This window comes from Nelumbo nucifera, chromosome 4 (assembly GCF_055504915.1).
Source record: "Nelumbo nucifera cultivar China Antique chromosome 4, China Antique-T2T, whole genome shotgun sequence".
Lineage (NCBI taxonomy): Eukaryota > Viridiplantae > Streptophyta > Magnoliopsida > Proteales > Nelumbonaceae > Nelumbo > Nelumbo nucifera.
This window is the reverse complement of record NC_142652.1, coordinates 18,388,654-18,407,028: the sequence shown is the minus strand read 5'-3', so window position 1 is coordinate 18,407,028 and position 18,375 is coordinate 18,388,654. Positions and strand designations below refer to the sequence as shown.

The 18,375-nt window shown below is 37.1% G+C and overlaps 2 protein-coding genes and 1 pseudogene across 3 annotated transcripts; 1 reads left to right on the top strand and 2 right to left on the bottom strand.

Moving 5' to 3' along the window:
* Positions 1-3,140: 3,140 nt before the first annotated feature.
* LOC104598196 (putative inorganic phosphate transporter 1-7) lies at positions 3,141-3,946 on the bottom strand (annotated as a pseudogene).
* Positions 3,947-5,349: 1,403 nt separating this feature from the next.
* On the top strand, positions 5,350-8,943 carry LOC104598071 (protein GAMETE EXPRESSED 1). Its single transcript, XM_010259968.3, has 7 exons — positions 5,350-5,514; positions 6,199-6,761; positions 7,048-7,635; positions 7,730-7,856; positions 7,946-8,132; positions 8,220-8,376; positions 8,518-8,943. Exons 2-7 carry the CDS (start codon positions 6,292-6,294, stop codon positions 8,780-8,782), a joined length of 1,794 nt encoding a protein of 597 aa, XP_010258270.1. The 5' UTR covers positions 5,350-5,514; positions 6,199-6,291; the 3' UTR covers positions 8,783-8,943.
* A 2,596-nt stretch (positions 8,944-11,539) lies between these two features.
* LSMT-L (Rubisco methyltransferase family protein) lies at positions 11,540-16,041 on the bottom strand. Of its 2 annotated transcripts, XM_010259969.3 has the most exons (6): positions 15,466-16,040; positions 15,254-15,282; positions 14,349-14,551; positions 13,629-13,751; positions 12,680-13,084; positions 11,540-11,864 (listed from the first exon to the last, which is right to left on the bottom strand). In XM_010259969.3, the coding sequence occupies exons 1-6, from the start codon at positions 15,948-15,950 to the stop codon at positions 11,649-11,651; spliced, it is 1,461 nt and encodes a 486-aa protein (XP_010258271.1). In that variant the 5' UTR covers positions 15,951-16,040; the 3' UTR covers positions 11,540-11,648. The 2 variants fall into 2 exon arrangements, with proteins under 2 accessions (XP_010258271.1, XP_010258272.1); XM_010259970.3 differs by lacking the exon at positions 13,629-13,751 and having other exon boundaries at positions 15,466-16,041.
* Positions 16,042-18,375: the final 2,334 nt, after the last annotated feature.

Sequence of the window (18,375 nt, the reverse complement as noted above, 5' to 3'; positions counted from 1 at the left end):
AATTTTTTAAAATTAGAGTGGCCATTTCCTCCTCATCTCCACCTAGAAATTCATTGTTTCAGTGAAGTTTCGATCATCTATGGCTTCTACCGTTGTGGCTTCAATGGTTGGGCTATCTAAAACATTCACCTAGCTTAAATAGAAAGGAAAAGTTGTGTTTATCTCATACATCATAGTCCCTGATCCTAATTTGTTGATTACAATGAATGCAATAAAGGTGTTTGATTCATATGGATCAAACATAATTGAATTGGGTATTCAGTATTCCACATATGATCCTTTGACTAATGGTCCAAGAGAGAAGCATTGGAGGTGCAACGATGGAGGCATTTTTGGGTCAATTAGGGTCTTTGTGGCAAATGAAAGTTCAGGGGTAATTGTCACTAACCCCATGGTAATTGCTTGATTGCTTGCATTGCCGAAAATCATTTTAGGGAAGCCATTGATGTCAAAGCTTATTCTATTAGTTCGACCACAATTGATGTTGCTGAAGTCTGAGCTGCATGAGAAGCTCATCTCATGTTTAAAGAAGCAGATTGAGGTTTTGTGGAGATTTATTGGAAGCTTGTTGAGTAATTGGAATGTGGGGTGGCTTTTTTTTTTATATATATTTTAAGGGAAGCTAATTAAACTACAGATTGGATGGTGTGTAAAGCTCTCTCTTCTTCTCTTTATGCATCCAACTTGTGACAAAATCAATCAATGGAGCAAAAAAAGCATAAGAACCACTAAAGATGTAGTGATGCTTAAATGCTAATTATAATAAGTGGGTTTATTGTAAAAGTGGGAATTTATTAGTTTGATTGCTTGTTGATGAAATTTCATGGTTCTTACTTCTTAGTTTAGTAACACTTTTGTAACTGGCTTAATGGTTATCTAAAAGTACATTGCAATGGAGGCTTGAATCAAATGATGCTGCAGTTTGTATTCGTCAATTTTCTTCGTCTTGAAGTATCATTTTGCCTTGTCTTCCTTTAGCTTCTGCACATTCTACAATGCATCCCTGATTCCACTAGTTAATTCTTTTCAGATATGTGACATGGTCACAGTTACTCGTTTTTTTGTGCTGATCCCAGGTATTTCTTTGGTCTTGAAATTCTTGGGTTGGGTGTTCTTCTGCTGGGGAGACAAGAGATCCAACTTATGGCAATCTTTTTCTTAACTTTTTTTTTCTCCTGCAGTGATTTCAGGGACATTTTTGACGTTAGGTATTTAATTGGCTCAGTTTGGAAGGAGTATAAATACTAATATGTATAGCGCAAAATTTTGTATTATTTTGTAACATTTCTAAATTGATTAAGGGATGAAGTGCACACTGTAAAAAGGCTACCGAAGAAGTTTCTTCGGAAAACTGTTTAACTGTATGCCTCCAGTGAGCTGATCAAATGAAAAGTATTACTTGGAACAGGTTCGAACCCTTTCTATAGTCTATTCTTTGTAATTCCCTAACCCTAACTCTGAGCACTTAAGCAGCTTTGAGTGAGAGTGGAAGACGAACGAAAATGGAGATGAAAGCAAAAGCAATAGCAGCATTATCTCTCTACGGACTATGGTGGAGACAAGAAGCAGGTTCTGCTTGGCATCACCATCATAAGCGTCAACTTCAGCATGCCATGGTTTTGCAGGAACAGAGGAACAAAGCTTCTATCTATCTTCAAGAGACTGTTGGGAGGCTATCACTGGAAATCTGGATCTGGTGGTTGTTTGTATCTGTAAAGAGACTGTTGCGATGCCCCCAATGTAGTAAACCTCAATGGTACTGCTGCAGCCATTCTCCATTGACTTGATCCTCTGTTTTTCTCGCAATAGAGATGGCAATATGGTCACCTTAAAGTGTAGCAGCGGTGATCTCTTAATGGTTTGAAGTTTGAACCAGCCGAGTTTTTTTGTTTGGATACTATTCCTCAATTCGCCAAGCTCATCTCATGGTTTCAATCATAAGGGCACCGTTCAAAGACGTTCAAAGTGTTTCCTCTTTACTTGAAGGGATAATAGTACCTTGAACTTTAGTTTCAAGTTAATACCCGAATTTTAAATGGTGTCACTGCAGTATCTAAATTTTCAAATAACTGTCAAGTTGGTCCAAAACCGTTAATCGATAAGTACAATGACATAAATACCCTTTACGGCCTGAAAAAGAGAGTAAATGTTTCGAAGTTGCAGTGTTTTCTGTCGATGGATTTGCTTGGGAAATCGATGCCAGAGATTGACTTATTTGACGATTGAAATCACCAACGACAATTAGAAAATGATATTATCCCCTATATGATTAGGGTTTTCGCCTATTTACGCTCAGGTAGCTGAAAAATGTAGTGTTTCCACTCTGTCGGCATCATCGCAGAAGACGAAATTGTCGCTACAACAACTATGGTTTGCTCCAAATTTATACATCAGTTCTCGGCCTTCTCTCTCTCTGTCTATGTCTCTGTCTCTCTCTCCCCTCTCTCTTTCCTCTCTGTCTTTTGCAACTTCTTTTATTTGGCTTGTTGAGTTCACGGAGAGGGAGACAATGAAACTATGCCGTGATCATTGTACTCCAATCGGCTATTCTTTGGACAGTCCAGTGCTGGAAATATCTAGGCTGGCTTGTTGTGTTCATGGAGAGAGAGACAATAGGTTGTGCTTTAACTCCCCTTCAACTTGGCTTCATCGATGTAGTAACCAACAAAGGTATTTCCATGGTCGAAGAAAAACCGATGGAGGATTCGAGGGACATATCAGACGTGGAACTGTGGAAGAGATGGAGGATTAAACAGTGTTAATTGGGAGAGCATACAATTCGGTTATTTTCATTGAATGAAAATTTTCCAAGCCATTTTAATAGGAACCAGAATTGGGGGAGCACACAAATAGAAGAAATCAAAGGTTCAAAATAGAACTCAATAGCGCATGCAATCGGTATTTAACTGATAAGGGCAATTTTTGAACCCTAATAGTAATAAAATAGTTCTTTTAATATAATTTCAAAATAGGTTAATTTTTTTAAAAATATATCAAATAAGGGCAAAACTACTATTTATCTTTTTTCTCCTCCAAACTACCAAACAAATCTCTCGCAAGATTAATAAATATTGGTCATAGATATCTACTTTTTTTGTTCTTCACTTTAGGGCTTTTTTTGGAAGTACTCCCCAAGCCCTAACCCTTGTTTTGGTATGCAAATAGGATTTCAATGGGTTAAACACCATAAGAAATCCATCAACTGAATTGCAAGCCTTCTCATTCAATCGATGAAGGCAACTGTGAACCTGTATCTTAGAACAATACTGCATGGAGTGATAAGAGCTTATGCCCTTGCAATTCTAAGGTCCTCTTCAATGGCGTTTATCATCTTTGCAAGGGGATCCACCCCAATTGCGCTGAAAATGTCCTTTTTGGAACAAATTCTGGCTGTAAAACGCGATGTCTAGCAAGAAGGATGTGTTGGTGGTTTCGAGCAGATGAAGGCCATGGTGACATCGACGAAGAAACTCCTTGGAGAATAGGCCAAAGTGAGTTGCTGCTGTCCTTTGTAATGTGTTCGACCTTTTGTTCGGCTACAATCTCAACCTACAAGACCTCGGATATGTCGGATGCATCCTACTTCGCATTCTTGGTGACAAGGGCTATGTATCGAGCAGTCTTGGGCATTTTCATACGCCAGTAGTTAGTCAGAGCAATAGGCAATGCACCAAACATTAGAACAAGGCACCTTATGTAATTAGCTTGTGAGATAATTGAGGTACCGACGTCAATTTCGTAAGCTGGAAAGGAGTACTTGGCCTTGATTACAAATTGAAACCATCCCACCAGTTAAGATCCCAAATCCTTACATGGTGAAGATGGTAGCAATGAAGGCACCATGAGTCTTCTTATTGGCATGCTTAAAAATAATCGTGGCAGAAAGTGGATAGTCATCACCGATGCCAAACCCATGCTAGAAGCGGAAAAAAGAGAGGGTCACCATTATGCCTTCTGGAGCACTTCCAAAAGAAAGCCCTGAAGCGAAGAATAACACTAAGAATAAGAGTTGTTTCTAATTTGTTCTTCTAGTTCAAAATGCCCACGGGTTCACAGGATGCGAACTCAAGAAAGAAAAAGAGACCAGAGGTGGAGATATTTGTTCGGTGGTTTAAGGAGTAAGGAGATGAATAGTGTTTCTACTCTTTTTTGATATTTTTTTAAAGTTATCCTATTCTAGAAATTATGTTAAAAAATATTATTTTAATTGATAATAAGACCCAAATTTTTTCTTTATCAGTTATATCTTTTTATTTTATTTGTTCTTTTTTTACCGACAACTAAGATAACTACAATTATTCTAGAAGAAAATTAGGGACTGCACCACATTTGTAAAACGCGAGAAAACTGTACCATTTAAACCAAAAAGAAAATTAACATTACTAGTGACAAATTTAAAAGTGATTAAGACCTAAAGTCTACCTAGACAACGAGCTTGGACAACAAAAAACCCTTTAAGACTAAACAAAATATTGCTTCAAATTCAGTAGAAATTCTTCCAATTGAGCATCAAAAGAGGGAAGAAAAAAAAAGAATGATGAGAAATAACAAAGAAATTTCACCACAGTAGAGGCGATTTTACCTCAACAACTTCAATACATGAAAAAAATCCCTGTAGAGATAGGGATGGGATAACTTTGTTTCGTTAGTAGGGATAAGGATGAGGACATGAATGGAGTTTTCATAGGACGGGGATGGGGAGAGGCTACTCGTCCCCGCCCCACCTCGTTGCCATTCCGAGACAAACCACATTTCAGTCCTCCTGCTCGGATGCAGATGAAATCCGATAATCCAATGGATTCAAATTCGATCAGATTTCAGATCAAACTCAAAAGAAGTACATCCGATCTGATTACAGCCCTAGGGCTAGGGGTGAACAAAAGAAAAAACCGAAAAAACGATTTCAGTTTGGTGTTTTTAAAAAACCAAAGGTACCGATTCGGTTTCAGTTAACCAATACAGAAAATCAGTGATTAACCGAACTGACCGGTATACATATATTTCTATATATTTATGTATATTATATATATTATAAATTAATAAATATGTATTATATATAAATATATATTTATAATATATGATATATTATTTATTATTTACAATATAATATTTATGTATATTTATAATTTTTTATTATATATTTATATATTTTTTTGTAAATATTGTAAAAAATCAAAAAATCAACAACCAAACAACTGAACCGGTCAACCGATTAATTGACTGGCTTCAGTTCGATTTTGATTACCAAAAACCGGTAGTACCGGTTCGGTTAAAAAAAGCCTAACCGAACCGTGAGCACCCCTACGTAGAGCTACCTTTGGGAGGGTTACTAAATCTATCTTTTCCAGGTAACTATGGTTCGAACTTCTCGTTTCTTGGTTCCCAAGATTTTCCTGTTAATCTATCACTCTCTACGTTCCTCTTTCTCTCCCCGTTTAGGTGTGCGTCGGTTCTCTCAAACTACTGCTTTGATTGAAGGAGTATTACTCTTGTTCTGGAGAGAGCTTGCAACTCGTAAGTACTCTCCCCTCTCCCTCTCCCTCTCTCTCTCTCTCTCTCTCTCTCAATCAAAGTTTCTGCAACGACCAACAAGTTTTCTAATTTCATCTCGTTAACGGTTAATGCCAAAAAATCATAGACTGTTTTGACAAATCCTCAATTCACAATACATGGTTAGCCATTAATTGCTGGAACTTTAACCAGTGAACCCAGAAAAGAAATTCCTAATTTACAATGCAGGTTACTATGGATTGTACTTGAATCTTGAATACCCTTGATTGATGAATGTTTAACAGTTTGAGACCATCTTAATCCATTGCACATCATAATAGTGAACGTCTCAATCCATGGCTTTTCATTTTCTGAGTCGTCCTAATGGATGAAACAGTACCAGCAAAAACATTGGTTCTGGTCCGGATTGGTTGTTCTCTCCAATCAACGAGAAAACTTCCAACTCCGAGCCCGTTCGAATTGAGTTATGTGCTTATGTTTTTGCCAAGCCACACCCAGAAATTAGACATACACAAATGGGTTCATGAGTCGGGCCAAGAATCACCCATTTCCCCTGTTTCTTCACTTATTTCTTTAACTAGTTTATATCCCGACTTTGGTTTCTGTTGATATTCGCATGATGATAGTTTTCTGACTTGAACATTTCACTACTATCACATATACTAATTTCTTGAATGGATAATGCAGGTTTTGATTTGATTTTTGGTGGGCTTTCAAGAAAGATTTTTGGTGGGAGATTCAAAACTACAAAGTGAGAAAGAGAGAGAAACAACACTCAAAATGATTCATCACATTTCTCGTTTTCTGTTTCTTTTAGTACTGGTATCTCTTTTACCACACTGCCAGTCATGGGGTTGGTTCTCTTCTTCCACAACAACAGCCCATCAGAATAATTACCCTTCAAAGACAGTGCTAGCCTCTGAATTCTCCATGGCGACTCTAAATGATAGAAAGGGAATTAAGTTGATTGAAAATGCAAGAAGCAAGTTGATCAGTTCTAATTCGTGTTGGCAAAATGCTTATCGGAATCTCTTTGCTGGGTGTTCAGAAATTATTGCTGATAAAGAGAAGCAATCTAGACTTGCTTGGCATCTCAGTGATTGCTTCCAAAAGGATTCTGGAAGAACATCTTTCCCCTCTTGTGATACTGGTACTCCCATGGTGAAATGCCTCAAGAATTTGGATGAGTTTGCACATAAAATTTACCTTGAATTCTTCCTTGAAACCAATTCTATCTGCCATCAGTTACAGTAAGTCATCTCTACCATACTCTTTTTATCATGTTTATCCATATGGGGTGCAATAAATCTGGCCAAACAATTGGACAGCTGGGCACAAAGGTCAATAAGTTTTAGGCTGTAAACAAGCCTTGAGTACAGTGTCAGCAACTTTGCACATTATGTGGCCACCTAAGAGTTTATTTCTTGAAAAATCATGCTTGGTCTTGGGCTTTTCTCAGGGGTGAATTTTCTACTTTGCGTTTCTATGCAATCACATCTTCTAACCACTTATTGAATTTTGATTCTGTTGTTCAAGGGCTGATGCGTTCAAGCAAGAAACTAAGAGGCTGGTTAATGATTTAAAGAAGTCTGCTGAATTAGCAGAAGACAAACTAGAAATCATAGAAGATAGATCAGAGCAACTATTACAGAATTCAAACCAAATCCATGATTCATTAACTTCAATAGATACAAAGACCCAACAAATAGTGCAGAAGTCAAAGGATGTTGAAGGTCAGATTGATGCTGTACTTGATAATTCAATAGCAATTTTTGAGCAATCAAAAGGAATTGCAGCTTCCCAATCGGAATTGCAAGAAGGACAGGAAAAAATGAAGGATATATTGGAGGGAGGGATGGCAATGCTTCATGAATCTTACCAGAGTTTGGGTAAAGAAGTGGAGAAGCTAAGAAGTGAGACTGTGGAGATAGAGAGGGAGATAAATAAAGTTGGGGATTCAATGTCCTTGAAGATGAAGAATCTTCAAGACAAAGCCGATGATATCGGGAATATTACAGGTTTATCATTGGATAAGCAAAAGCAACTTCTTGATGGACAGTCAGTAGCTCTTGAAGGCCTAGATTTCCTTGCCAAATTTCAATCTCAAGCACTAGAAGAAAGCAGGTAATAAATAGACCCAACTCCTTGTTTCTGCATATAAAATCAACAAAAATATATGGAATTTATCTTAATTAGCTATCCACTTTGAAATTTGCAGGGCTACACTGCAGAAACTAGCTGACTTTGGTCAAAAGCAACAAGAAGAACTTCTCCAGCACCAAGAACAACTCCAACAGGTCCATGATCATCTGGTTGAAAATTCAAGATCAATATTGGCAGCTCAGGTTTGTGTTCTCTCAGATTAACATGGTTCTTTGATAAAATTTATTGGTCATTTTGAGCTATTTGTAATGGTAACTCTCTTTATCTACAGGAAGCTTTTGAATTGAAACAAGAAAGCATGTTTATGGCTCTGGACAAGCTCTTCATGCTGCACAATGCTATCTTACTTGAATCACGTTCAATTAAAACTTTCTTCTTTTACTCCTTTGCTATCTTTATCTTTTACATGCTCACCAGTGCAAAGCAAACTTATTGTGTGAGGCCAAGGCTTTATCTAGGTATGATTTCTTACCTATATTTTTCAAAGTACAATTATTCATAAAACTCATTGACACTGATATTGAATGACTGGTTTTATCCTACAGGACTGTGTATCACATTCTTGGTTGAACTTGCAGTAGTCAGGCTTGGGGCTGATGACCTTGATCAGCAAACCTGGATTGCATCTAAAATATTAATGACTAGATCTTTGTTCCTATTGGTTGCTTCACTTCAGATACTGTACTCCATTTTCACTTATAGGTAAACTTTTGTGTATACCTTCTCCTATAGTAGGACAGAGACTGATCTGTCCACTGTCCTATGTACTGGCTCGGGTGTGTATTTATTTATCCCATGTAACCAGTTGAATCTATTTGATGGAGAAAGCGTTTAAATTTGCAGGGACTATGAAGTGTTAAATCATCAAATGCTTTTGAAACTCATGGAAAAGATTAACAACATTGAAAGAAACAAATTATTTTCCTTGGAGGACATAGAGAGTGATGTGAACTTATCTTCATGGATTGATACAGAATTACCAGAAGATGTTGATAATTGTGAAGACCCTGATTATACATTTCCAGAAGAAGTTGGAGAGAATTCAGTTATGACCACTTCAATTACAAGAAAGTATGATCTCCGGCCTCGCCATCGAAGGGGCATTTAGTTATTTCTCTCTCTTTGGAAGAAGATTAAGCTTTTGAGTATTTTTTAGCTATTAAATAATGAAAAACATTAATTATTCTTGATGTATTACTTCCTTTATGTTGTTAATAAAAAACAGAAGAACAATGAGGAATTTCACTGGAATCATGGATTGTTGAATGCTATACTATGTGGCATGGTTTTAAAAAGCGTCCGAGGCGAGGTGAGAAGCATACACCTTAAGGCAAGGCGATCAAAAATCACTTGGCCTCAATAGCCTCTTCAAGATATTGCAGGGTGATAGCATACGCTTCTCACCTCGAAGCATAAAATTATCGAGGCGGTAGCCTTGAATAATCCAATTTCTAATGGGGGTAAATATGTAAAAAGATGAAAAAGCATTAGGGATTTAGGGTGGGCATAAAAATATTGGGGTTTTCCCTCTTTTCTTCTTCCTGGTCCGCACTGAGAAGTGAGCACTGCAAAAGAACCACTCTAGTGCTCTCCTCAACAGCTCAACCTCCATTGAAATGGCGATCAAGGTGATTTTTCCTTCTATTTTTTTTTATTATTTTTGTAATTTTCCTGTGGTTCTTGGTTGTCTACCACATAGGTAACTCCAAGGTTTGAGTTTCTATTTGAAATAGAAACTGAAAACAGAGTTTTGTTTTGAGTTTCCCATCATTCCATTTTCAATATTCATTTTTCTTTTTTTAATTTTCTTTTCAGGTTACAACACAAAACAGAGTTTGGTTTGAGCTTTGAAGTTTGTAACAAACAGTCGACTAATCAAGTGATCAGAAACCAAGGTTAAGTTCTTATTTCTTAAATCATAATTTTCTATGGTTAATCTGCTCCAGTTAATTGGTTACTAAGGGACTTGCTCCAAAAGAAATGGATGTAATTTGAATGATGATTAGAAATTTAGAATTTAGAAAAAAGGATTTTAAATTTTGATTTCAAAGTTCAAACCAGGTTTTGATCTTTAATTAGGTAATTGGAGAACTTGCATATACTAATAGGAACAAATTCTGGTTAAATTTTCATAACTGGATGAACATGTTTGATATGCCTTGCTTGCTAGTTGGTGCTTTTAATGAAAGTGTGTGTACTAATTTAAACTTTTAAATGTTTTTCCTAGTTCTATTGGTAGGAACTAAGAAGTCTACTTATAGGAAATTCACTTCAAAAAATTTATTGTGATAAGTCACACATAATTACATAAAATTTCAATTATTTGTTTCTTTTTGTGCTTTTTATTAATTATGAATCATGTCCTGAGTACTTGCACTGGTTTTCCCTTCTGCTTTCGTATTATTTTCATTAAACTTTTACCATGGTGATGGAATTTGGAAAAAAGACCTTAATTCTAGGTTAATTCCTAGTTTCATATACCGAACAACACGCCTATGAATTAAGAATAGAAGCTCTCTTACTGATTGGTGTTCAGGGTAGGTGCCCACCCCACAATGTATCTTGTTACCTAGATGGGCACCTAGGTAATGCCTTGAAACTGGTATTTGAAGAATCTCTGACCAAGCAATAATTGGCAGGAAAGAGAAAATGTTCTATACATTCTGAAGGTGACTGTACTTTGACTGTGTCTCAAATCCTCACTTTGAACTATGAAGTGATTCAAAAGAATGCCCCCTTGTAGGATTATCAAGCTAAGACTACAGAATGCCCCCTCGGGGCACAAATTGGTTCATATTCTTCGAGGGAAGGGATCTTTTGTGGCATTGCATCAGAGATATGAGAGGCATGTTGGCTTTCTCAGGTTGTACTCATGGCTGCTCTGAGGAAGAAGCAGAAGAACTCAAGAGGATGAGGTTTGCTGTTCCCTCTGTTTAAGCTTTTGTTTTTTTTGGGGGAATGCTTTTCTCAGCATTAGAGGCCGTCAGATTTCCCTCTACTGTTGGCCATATATATGGTTATTCACGCATGTGATATTGTTAGTGTTCTATCATTTGTTGTGGCACGCCTAAAGTTTGCAAACTAAAAATAAGACCAATTGTATAACAGTGATTTTGTTAGAGGCCGTCAGATCTCCCTATTTTTATCTTTCTGGTTCAACTCAAGTTGCACCACTAGTGTTGCCAAGGCACTGATACCTTGAGAATACCTTAGAGCTAACATGCTTGGTCTGGATATCCTTGGCATATGCACATAATAGGTAAGGTCTCAGCACTTCGGCAGCATAGAAGTCACCTCAAAGCTCAAGCTGATGCTGCTGGGAACAGGCAAGACTTGTGAAGGCTTCCACGGATTGGTACTATTTCATGTTTGGTTTGTATCCAAAGGACGAAGATTATTTCCCTTCAGCCTTTATTCTTTTGTTATATATGCTATTCATTGGTTCAAAGCAATTGTCAATTTATTTGGCATAGTGAACATCAAGGTTTTAAAAACCAACCCGGAAACAGAACTATTTTGGTCACTGGTTTCTGGGTTGACGGTTCGACCATCCGGTTCAAATGGACAGTCTGTTCCAACTTAAGGGTGAAATGGAACCGATTGCTTGGGCAGTTCTCAGGCTGAATGGTCCAACCATCTGGGTCAACAACAGTTTCTCTCTCTCCAGCAGAGATATATGTAGTTGTGCACTTGTGCTTATAAGTGGCTGTTCTACATTCTAGACACCACCGGTAGCTGGTGGGTTGTGTGTATCATGAACAGGTAATCTAACCAGTCTTAGGCGTCCTTAAGGAATGCCAGATCAGCCTTAAAGGTTAAAGGCTTTGGATGTTATAACAAGTAGCAATAAAGATGGCATACAAAATGAATCCTGCACCAGTGCCAACGTCTTCTATTCCATGAAGCCAAGGCCTTTACAAGAAGCAGGAGAAATAAATTTTGCCAAGTTTCACAGGCAATAAACTACAGTTGCTCTACTTGGATTCCCAGAAAATGATTTCTCCTTGCTCCCCGACCAAACCAAGGTCTCTTAGTCTCCTTTCTTGATAGTATTCCAAACCATCCAGCTCCAACTCCCTTTTCTTGAAAATCCCATCAATCTGCTCCAACACTTTCTTTTCTCCAGCTCTTATACCAACTGCTATTTCCAGTCTTGGTTTCAGGTTTCTCCCTTCCCTAATCTTTTCATCCTGCAAATCCCGTTACTCAAGTTAGACTATGCACTTATGCTAGAAAGATAAATTCTAATATTTTCTTTTCTTCTTTTTACTGGGCAAACTTGGGAATGGGGTTGGGGAGGGTGAAAGGCAGGATTAGATCTCAGTTCAGTCGGAGTTACATCCACCAACTTAAGGGATGTCCTACAACATAACATGAACGTTTTTGAAATTGCCACATCAACAAAAGAATAAACAAATAAAAAGAAAACATGTTCATGAACTCTGTTTTAGTTTGAAAAGATAAAAATAGGTTGATTTTGTTTCAAAAAACAATGCATGTTTCTTTAAAACAGAAATTCAAAAACACACCAGCTGGTTTTGTTTTGATCTTGGAACTGACAACAAGAAACAATACATGTCCGTGCTGTAGTCATCACTCATCACCTACGGATGCGTTTGGTTCCTGAGGAAGAAATTATTGAAATTGGAAAAATTGTGGATACTAGTCAAACCAGTCAGATACTCGAATTTGACTACAAAACTGCAAGCTCTTTTCCTTTTTAGAGGGTTGATGATTTGATGCATCATGTACTAATGATGTGAAAAAAGAAAGCTGTCAATCCTACCTAGGTCATGTAGATTCTAACTATCCATATGCTTCAACCAAAACATTGTAATAATTTTCAAAAGAATGCCATAGATCAACTGGTGAATGTCAAGGAGTGGCTGAATTTCGAACTATAAGATGTAGGACCACCTATCAAATTATGGGTGTTGTAATGGATAGGGAACACTATGATTGTTTATGTACTTTCATTATTAAGATGTTAGTAGCAATCACATACCTCTTCAATGGTGGTGCTATAAGAAGATAGTGCAGTCCTGCAGGCATCTCTGACTACTCGACATATGAGCTCCTCATTGGCACGGCTGACTGGCAATTCAAGGTGACCCCAAACTGTGTTTCTAAAAACTGACTCCAAAAGAAATGCATCGGTTCCTCCAAGAGCTACCAGCCGTAGATATTGAAGCATTGCTGGTGGAAGAGGGCATCCCAGACAAATGTCAAAGTAAGCAGTTTCACCTTGACCATTGGACTCTGCAATGTCCAGCTTGTCCCCAAAAAATGGGTCTGATTCAGAGATTTCCAGTGTCAAAGTATATGTGTTGCGTTCTGGCTTTGGTTCAATAAATCCATAATCTAATGCGAACTCGGCATTGCTCTTACCAAGATCATATTGGATCAGGACCTGCCAGGAAATCCTGAGGGTTGTCATCTAAAACTGTTTTACAAGATCCACTTGAATTGGCAAGTTGTTCATTAATTAAGAAGGTGTTTTCCAACACTAGTGATTCTGATTTCAACAATTTCAAAAGTTGAAATCACTGCAAAAACATGAAAAACTCTCTTCTTTTTATTGATAATCATGAAAAACCCTCCTGGTTCATCATTTTGTTTTCATGTTTTGAAATTGACCTGTTGCAAATACCTAGGATATTCCATGATTTTGAAAGCTACATTTTGAAGCCTTTAAAGTTTGAAAATATTTTCACTCTTTGTGGGGCCCATTTTCAGTTTTATTTGCAATAACCAACAATGGCTTGATGAAAATTTTCATTTTGAGAAATAAATCAAAACCAAATCACTTTGTGGGACCAGATTTCCTAGAAAACAGATCCAGGAAAAGTGTCAATGTTGGTGAACACCCCCCCCCCCCTTTTAATTCTCCAAGGATATAACATTGTTTTTTTTTTTTGCTATGTTGGTTTAACATTGTCTCTCAGAAAGCCTACCTGCTCTCCAGCCTTGACAAAAACTGGGGTCCGCAAAGAAAACAAGAGGTCCCTCGAGAAGAGGCCAGCTCCTTTTATCTCCCAAGCATAGTCTTCTGTAGTTATGCTGGGACTGTGGTTGATCTAATCAATAAAGCAGAACGGTGGTGAAACTCCAAGAGAAGGTAAGAGGTTGCAACAACAACTGAACTATGAAGTAGCAGACAATGTGTTCTCATATAGTTGCTAGCATCATAGCAAAGTAATTTACTACTGAAATATTTCCATCCTCAAAAGATACTAGGCATTCATTGCAGTTGCATCTTAAGAGGATGACGACTTGTTTTAGCTTTTGCCTATTATTACTTGAAACTCAAATTAAAAACAAAAGGAACTTCTGGTTTACCAATTGATCCTGTGTTGTTCATTTTGATAACCATGGGTACTGTGTTATATTAAATCCATAAATCTGTCTATGATTCTAGCTACCATATTTTTACTGTTGAAATTACAGAAGAACCATTAACTACCACCAGATCTTAGAAAAATCAATATTTTGCACTTTCGAGGTCTACTCTAAATGCTTGGATTTTTTGACCTATTGATGAGGAAAAAAAGCCTACTGTTCTGAGGCATATTATGGTTAAGGGATTCAATTCATCCTGGATATATCTTAGTTTGTACTATGGGGTTAGCATAACATTTTCTTGTCAGACATTTGGGAAGGTACAAAGTTCTTACCAAATCTGCAGGAGGAACTAGAACAAGATTTTGTCCACGTGAAAATGCCCTTGACCTGAGTATCCCAAATGCCCACAAGAAATCATCTGGTGTAATAGAAGGGAAAAGATGTTTGTTTGGGAGTATTACTTCTTCTTCAACTTTGAGAAATTCACTCTGAACATATTCTTTCACACCCAAGGTTGTGCTCAACAGTTGGGTTCCTGCATAAAACTCAATTCAATCTATATAAAAAAATGAGTGGTGAAAGTTTAACAAGACATATTGGAGCGCCGGTGGTATGCAAGCTGCCCGACTACAACTGATGGATAATCTGAGGTTCTGTCTGCAACTTCATGGCCATGGTGCAAAAATGGCAACCGATTGAGCTATATGCTGAAACCCTTTACTAACACCTAGAAGTTACTCTGTTTAGCTCGACACTGATATTCCCAATTAAGGAATTTGTAATATCATATTCCCATGAACACATTAATTAATTGACTGAGACAGTTTCAATAATGAACTAGTAGGCGATCCCAAGCATGTGGTTTATACTTTATAGGAACGAATTTAATAATCCATGAACTCCCAGTGGAAAGATAGATGCTTAATACGAACTGTCTGCATTCCCCATACAATTCCAATTATTCAAATCAGACGAGCCTACAACAACTCAACCAGGTGGTCTGAATCACAAACTCGTTAATATCTCTTTTTTTAACTGCACATTTCTTTTCTTTGTTTCCTTTTTATTTGCCTGTACGTTAATGAAACCCTTTTGCAACAAGGTCATATTATGTCAACCCAATACAGGAAATTTCTAAAGGTCTATAATTCTAGTAGCCTTCTTGAGGTTTCGAGTATCTAACCATATTACTAGAATAGTAGATTTAAGTGAGAGACTGTACTAACTAACTACTAACCTTGAAGCTCAGAAAGCTCCTCTTCTGACCTGTTCTGGAAACATCAAACACCATATTAACAGCAGAATAGCTAATTGTTAAACGATAAAACGTTACCAATATAAACCAAGATAAGAATACTTTTGACAAAATGTTTTCTTCTACACCTGTCAAATAGTTTTCGGAGGGAATTGAACTGCACAAATCAAACAGGCAAAGAAAACTACACACACCAAAATATAGTGGAGTTCGTGATTTTTGGAAGGATATCGAGGTAAGAACGCCACGGCGAATCCTCTCTCGACTTCTCTCTAATAAGAAACAGAGCTATGGATGCCCACGGCTTCAGCCCACCGCAGACCTTCCCGATCTCTGAAGCCGCCACGGTGTCGGCATTTATCCAAAGCCTACTGGGTATTTCCAGAACCACCTCGTTCCGTGAAAAATCCCTTTGGGCTACCAGTCCCAGACCTTCCGGCACAACCGCGGGCTTTACAGGTGGAGATTTGGTTGGTATAACTCCCTTGTCACAAACCCATCTCCAAAAGCTTTGGACAGTCGGTGAAAGTGTGGTAGTTTCCGGCGAACTAAGAGATTTTACAGAGAAAGACCTTGAACAGAAGGTAGGTGTCCTGGTTGGGGGAGAGAACAGCTTTATGGATTTGTTAGAGCAGAGGAAAGAAGAAGAGGAAGAAGAGAGGGAGAAGAGGGAGGCCATTTTCCCCCGCGGTTTCTTTGGTTTGTCTCTCCTTCCTGATAGATGGTTGTTTCTTTGGTTTGTATTGTTCGTGGATAGGACTTAGGAGTTCGCTTTGGCTCCTTTTAACGAAGAAATCCTCCTTTTGACGCCGGATTAAAGCCACGTCAGTGATGTCACCTTTCCGAATAATCTATCCTTCTAAACGGAAACGGATATAGATGGAATTTATTTTTGAAACTTTTACTTGGGAGGATGGTGTTAGTTGGTTTTGCGAGTAATAGCTTCCAGCTACGCTGTACATCTATATGCTGGTTGATTTTGGTGTAATTGGATGCAGAAATGTATAGTTGAAGAGCTCTTACCTTTTAAAATATTGGGTAAATTTGTTAAAACCTCCTTAAAGTTTTTGGATGTTGAAACTCTTTCTGATGTTTGATAATTGCAATCATTTTTGCTGAATTTTTTGATGTAGTTGTATGTAGATTCCCTTAGTTAGAAATTTAGAATATTCTAAAAAGAGACAAAAATGTCTAAAATATTCATACAATTACTTTTGACAAAATATTTATTTTTCAAATGTTCTCTTCATATGAATCATTAGCTTAAACCCTTTCAATCCCTTTTTTGAAATTGATTTATTTTCTAAATTTGTCATTCATATCAATCATTCAAAGGGAAAACTACAACTTTAAATTCTCTATTTTTATTTGTTGTTTATGAAATTTATATTGCTTTTTTTCTGTAAAAACCAGCCTCAGTAGTAATTGTATGAACATTTTAGACATTTTGTGTCTCTTTTCAGAAGATTCCGATAGAGAGGATTTACTTACAATTATATCAGAAAGTTCAGGCGAGATAATTGAAATTATCAAACTTTAGTGAAATTTTCAACATTGATCACAAACTTCAGGAAAGATTTCAATAATTTACCCAAAAATTAAGTACCGGTGATAGGGGTGTGCTTCTGTACCAAGTGGAAGGTTGACGTGACCATGTAAGTCATCCATTCAATGGAGATATTTTAGTTTCAGATTAGCCAAATATTGTCTCTAGTTTAAAGCCTAAGAAACATAATAAGTAATTTAAGGTGGGTTTTGCTTGAAAGAAAGGACAGGGAAAATTAAAGGAAATCTATACGTTATAGGTTTCTTATCCTTCTTTTTCCTTCCTTTTCTTAAATAAATTCCCAAAAATATATCATGTAAGTATTAACTATGAGGACACAATTAACAAACAAGTGATTTGAGCACGGTTGTAGTGGTATAAAATTAAGATTTCTGGTCTTTATTAGCATGACTAAAGGATTTACTCTTCCTGACCCCAAAAAAAAATCATGGGATATGGTGATAGTGGAATTTGATGGCATGTGGGATGACATTTTCCTAAAATATTTTGGCTATTTTGGAAGCCTGCAGCGAATAGCATCTCATAATGAGTGTGGGTAAAATAGTATTTACACTCAATACCTTTTTAGTTGAAAAGACAAATGAGGATCTGAATTAACTAAGTATCTGTTTGGCATCGATGTTGTTGCTTCAGAAAATGGTAACACATCAGTGTAATGTTGGAAAAAACAGTGCTCTAGGAAATGTCAGTATGTTTGGAACCGTTTTTTTAGGCACTCCTTGGAAATCAAGAAGGCGTCGTTTGGAGCAATGTCAAATTTGATGCTTTCTTAGATTGGAGCTCATTGTTGCCAATGAGAACATGATGTGGACTTCCTATAATGGGTACCAGTGCTGAAAATAGATATGGAGCATTGGTACCAAACAGAAAATGTTGTTGTTGCTCCATAAAACGTCATACTTGACAGCAACGTTTCCAAACAAAAAAAATGCACCATTTTCTAAGAAAATGATGTTTCCAACCCACACATCCAGCAGCATGGTGCTGTATTTGCAGCATCAATGCCAAACATATACTAAGGTGTCATGTGTAAAGCCTCCCAAAACATCCCAAACTATTTTTTCCAAACAACCAAAGTGAACTCAAAGATAATGCGATATAGACGAATACCATACGGGAGGAAGCAAGTTAAAGTTTTCGTCATTCCACCTATAGGTCCTATACCACATGTCCATACTCTTAAAAAGTAATGTGTCTACCAATGTTTAAAAAAGGAAAATATCTGTGATGATGGAAATACATGATATGGGAAGGGGTTTTTTGATAAAATAATTACATGATTGGTTACCACTTTAATGATATTGGTTGATTGGTTTCAGGATTTTTTGATACCATGTCCTCTCGATATCATGCTTAAACCTTTGAAAAAAATATCTCAAAATTAAATTATTTTTTTCTCTAGTGGATCTATGTAGAAGTTAGTATGGACAATTGTCCCCACTGACATTTGAAAATGTTTTATGTGGTTAAAAAAAAATTTATTTATTTTTGTTTTACAATTGCCGCTGGTCATATACAAAAGAATGACTTGTATGAC